Raw genomic sequence first — 4,119 nt, 5'->3', positions numbered from 1 at the left:
CGAGCCATCTGCCTCGGGAGGGGCTCACCTCCCGTCTCCCGCACGAGGGGGATGGGCCAGATTGGCCGACCCCCAGACCCCATCCTGCTACAAAGCAAACTCAAAGCCTGAGGGAGGGTCTGGGGCAGGGACTGAGTCTGGGTCAGGGTCAGGGTCCTGGACAGAGCTTGGGCAGGACCTGGGTCTGGGTCAGGGTCAGGGTCTGGGTCTGGGTCTGGGTCAGGGTCAGGGTCTGGGTCTGGGTCTGGGTCAGGTCAGGGTCGGGTCAGGTCAGGGTCAGGGTCCGGGTCTGGGTCAGGGTCAGGGTCAGGGTCAGGGTCGGGGTCAGGGTCTGGGTCAGGGTCTGCGCAGCAGAGAGCAGGAGAGTCCAGAGTGCACCTTGCAGGTGTCTTTCCTCATCCACCTGCCAGACCCCGTAGAGACACCTCCTCACCAGGTCCCGCTGCATGCAGACTGAACCTTCTCTGGCCCAGGCTCCCGGTCAGACTGGTGACGGTAGCTCATGAGGTAGTGCGGGTCGACCCGTGACCAGAGGTGGCTGTCCAACCCAATCCCTGGCTCCGTCTACCTGAGCGACTAGGCGTCGCTGTGGGGGGTTGACAGCGCTGTTGGTGTGTGAATGTTTCTATGAATGATTGTAAGTCGCTACAGACGAGAGTCTGCTAAATATTATAAATAACCTGCACATATACTTTTATACTGGCATTTTGAGTAGAGAATAGAAGGTGTAAACTTGGTTGTTTGGAAAAAAAATCGTCCACCCGTGGAACTGAATGTCTAGTCTTTGTTTTCGCATTGTGCTCTATTCTTCAAATGCAGGAACACCCTTCTGTAATGTAACAACACACACACACACACACACACACACACACACACACACACACACACACACACACACACACACACACACACACACACACACACCACACACACACACACACACACACACACACACAACTAACACATGAGATTGCGAATGTGGCAGCTTTGGGAAATATTTGAGAGGTGCAAACCTCTGAAATACATGTTCAGATGTTACCTTTTTTGTGTCTCATTCTCCAGAGATAATAAAGTTCTGTACAAAACAATGGATTCCTGGACTTTGGTCAGGTCTGTGTTTAAGCTTTCGGACTTTGGTCAGGTGTGTTTTTAAGCTTTCAGACTCTGCTGCACTCTCTGGTCTTTTAGTTGTATTATTCATGATCTTTTATACCCTGTCAGGGTTCAAAGATGTAGACATTGATAGTTAATGGAAAGTGGCTGCCTAACAGAGGAGGGCTTTCAATTACGGCTTGCTGGTAAGGGAAACTACTGTCAAATTGGCCATCCTTATAGCTATGACTATATATAGCTCTACTTTTAACACGTTGCTACAGAAAAGGAGCAACGTGTTGTGAAACTACTAATTTCTGATGGAGGAAGCCCGAGGTTTGAGGAAAATGGAAATGAGGAAAATCAAGGTTTGCAAGTATGCCTTTGAGTCGGGGGCAGTACTTAGCTGCAGTATTCCCGTCATGTCAACCCTTTAGAGTTCTCCTTCGGTTCTCTTTCAGGGATAAACGGTCCTCATTACCATTACAATAAAAGTCCGCCCATCTCGGAGAACTCGTGCCACCTTCCTTTTGTGAGGCTTTCACACCAGCATGGCTCTGGAGAAGCTTCTAGAGCACGCCGCAGGGTTGGGGGGGGTCTACACACAGGCAGAATCTCTCACCCTCTTATTTTGTCACATGTGGGATTGAAATATGAATACTTGCTTTCCAGTATTAATGAATTACTTCTGGTCTATAGTTATGTAAATACTCTCCTTCTGCTCCCTATGGGTAGAATATAATACTCCATATCAGTATTATTACCACCCTGCTTCTAGTATTAATACTCTACTTCTACTTTCTACTAGTATTAATATTAATATTCTTTTACACATATTCTTCCACACAACTCCTGAAAATCCAACTTTATCTACTCTGAAACCCACCCAGCTCATTTATAATTATAATAATACGTTGTTTTTATTATGATTATCATTATTATTATTATCATAAATTATAATAATGACAATTATGATGCTAATGCTATCTAATGTCGTGGTAAATGGAACCCGTGCCTGTTGTTATGGAGATGCGTTGTGCCGCGACCACAAGATCTTGACGCAATCTCAGTGAGTTATTCCCCTTCTCTCATTCAAGGTTCTCTTCTCAAATACATGACGATTCCGAATTACAGCTTTATAATAACATTTGATTGCCAAAGCGCTCTCTAATAGTTGATATTCTGTCAGTTCGAGGGTTGCTGCTGATCTTGAGCAGTACTGGTGTTATGAAATCAAGTGAAGATTGCTGTAATCAATAATCCTTTTACGTCTGCTCTATCTCCTTAATTAGATGCTCTCTCAGCCCAAACAGGGCTGAGAAATTAGAAGAATGTTCAGTGTTCACCTTGGTTTTATTCTAGGTGTTTTATATTTATAAATAACCTTTAGTTCACTCAAGTTGTATTACTATTATTCATATAATTATTATTGATAAAATATAATTATTATCATCATATCGATAATATTATCATTTAAAAACCACAATGATATCTAGATCACTGGTCTAACATCCATTTATAATATCCTGCCGAGAACAACTTGACTGCCGAAGCCGAAAACAGCGGTGTCCTTCTGTGTCCGGTAGTGTCATTTTTCGATGAGAGTGCGTTGAATATTTTACCGCATCTTATTTCATTGTAATATAATGACATCGCCAACGGGCTAATTCTCATAAAATGGAATGTATCGAAGCGGGTAAAAAAAGTGAGGGGGCACCCGGATTTGAACCGGGGACCTCTTGATCTGCAGTCAAATGCTCTACCACTGAGCTATACCCCCGCTGCTCTAACATGGAGAAATAAATAGAATTTATTTATTGGAAGACATGGATTTGTATATATTGTTTGACCCTAGTATATAATGTAATAGTAAATAGCGACGTAACAACGCTTCGAAATTCAACAAACTGTATTTTTGGGTGGGTTGTCAGATAACTGGTGAGTGAGGACAAGATAGATTGTAGTGTGTAAAAAAGCCTGTTGGTCAGCCCCACAGTTAGATTTATAGAACTGACAATATTTTGTGTCCAAATCCAAAATCAAAATACTGCAGTTCTAGGTCTAACTGTTCTAGACCTACATTTGCTACAGAACAGGCTCCGGGCCTCTCTGTCTCTCTGTGCCGGGTTCCTATGCATCTCCACTGGTCTACTCCATGTAAGGACATTCCCGAGACCCTGAGCTCAACCATCCTTCATTCACATCATTCCTGCTCCCAAACTCAAACCCCAACAAGACTCCTCCTAGTCTCAACCCAGTCTCCTCTCAAAGTCCCGTTCAACACAGCGCCTAGAACCTACCGTTGAAACTTATCGATACAGCTTCGGGTCCCGGCGATTGTTGTGAATACCTTCCGCTATGAATCCACCTTGTGGAAGATGCAGCAAAGCCGTGTACCCCACGGAGAAGGTGAACTGCCTCGACAAGGTAGGCTGGGGATGCCAATGTCCCAAAGTTTTCTAAATGCATTCATACATGAATTGGCGTAGCCTACTATGTTGGAAAGGTAAAAAACGCTGTGGAACTGTGGAAAAAAAAGTTGTACATTTGTATATACGGTTTTTTAAAATTTAAAGTAAATTAATATATCCAGGGAAATATAACTGTTCTGTAAAGTAAGTATTGTATGTGTTTATATAGCTTACTGTAAATCGGAACGTAAAGAATGGCCCCAGTTGTTATTGGGGCTAGACCACCCCCTAACTAAGGGGTGGGAGATCTACATGATAACAATCATGTGTATGCATTATTATCGAAAAGTTATATTGATTGAAAAATTATATAAAAAGGAATATTATCAAAGCAATAAGAATCAACTAGAATAAAATCATATGGAACTATAAATGTGATAAAGCAATGAGATAGAACAACTACAGATCCAATATAACTATGTGATACAGAACGACGGATGTGATTCATCAAGACTGATGTGATAGAACTGCAGATATGAGGTGATCTTTATGGATATGATGCTACAATAACCTAACTCTCTCTAGTTCTGGCACAGGAGCTGCTTCAGCTGTGAGG

The 4,119-nt window shown here is 42.9% G+C and overlaps 1 protein-coding gene and 1 non-coding gene across 2 annotated transcripts in view; one reads left to right on the top strand and one right to left on the bottom strand.

Annotated features, from left to right (window-relative positions):
* Positions 1 to 2,800: 2,800 nt before the first annotated feature.
* On the bottom strand, positions 2,801 to 2,872 carry trnac-gca (transfer RNA cysteine (anticodon GCA)). Its single transcript has one exon. It is a non-coding gene; the product is annotated as a tRNA-Cys (tRNA).
* A 444-nt stretch (positions 2,873 to 3,316) lies between these two features.
* The window catches only part of LOC130371715 (LIM and SH3 domain protein 1-like), a 7,009-nt gene continuing 6,206 nt past the window's right edge, over positions 3,317 to 4,119 (top strand). Inside the window, exons 1-2 of the mRNA XM_056577575.1 lie at positions 3,317 to 3,519; positions 4,089 to 4,119. The exon at positions 4,089 to 4,119 is cut by the window's right edge and continues 64 nt beyond it. Coding sequence (XP_056433550.1) covers positions 3,451 to 3,519; positions 4,089 to 4,119 — 100 coding nt within the window. The 5' untranslated portion in view covers positions 3,317 to 3,450. The remainder of the gene's footprint in view (positions 3,520 to 4,088) is intronic.

Source organism: Gadus chalcogrammus, chromosome 18, assembly GCF_026213295.1.
Source record: "Gadus chalcogrammus isolate NIFS_2021 chromosome 18, NIFS_Gcha_1.0, whole genome shotgun sequence".
Taxonomy (NCBI): Eukaryota; Metazoa; Chordata; class Actinopteri; order Gadiformes; family Gadidae; genus Gadus; species Gadus chalcogrammus.
Note: the sequence above shows the minus strand (reverse complement) of the source record. Positions and strands in the feature narration are given on the sequence as shown.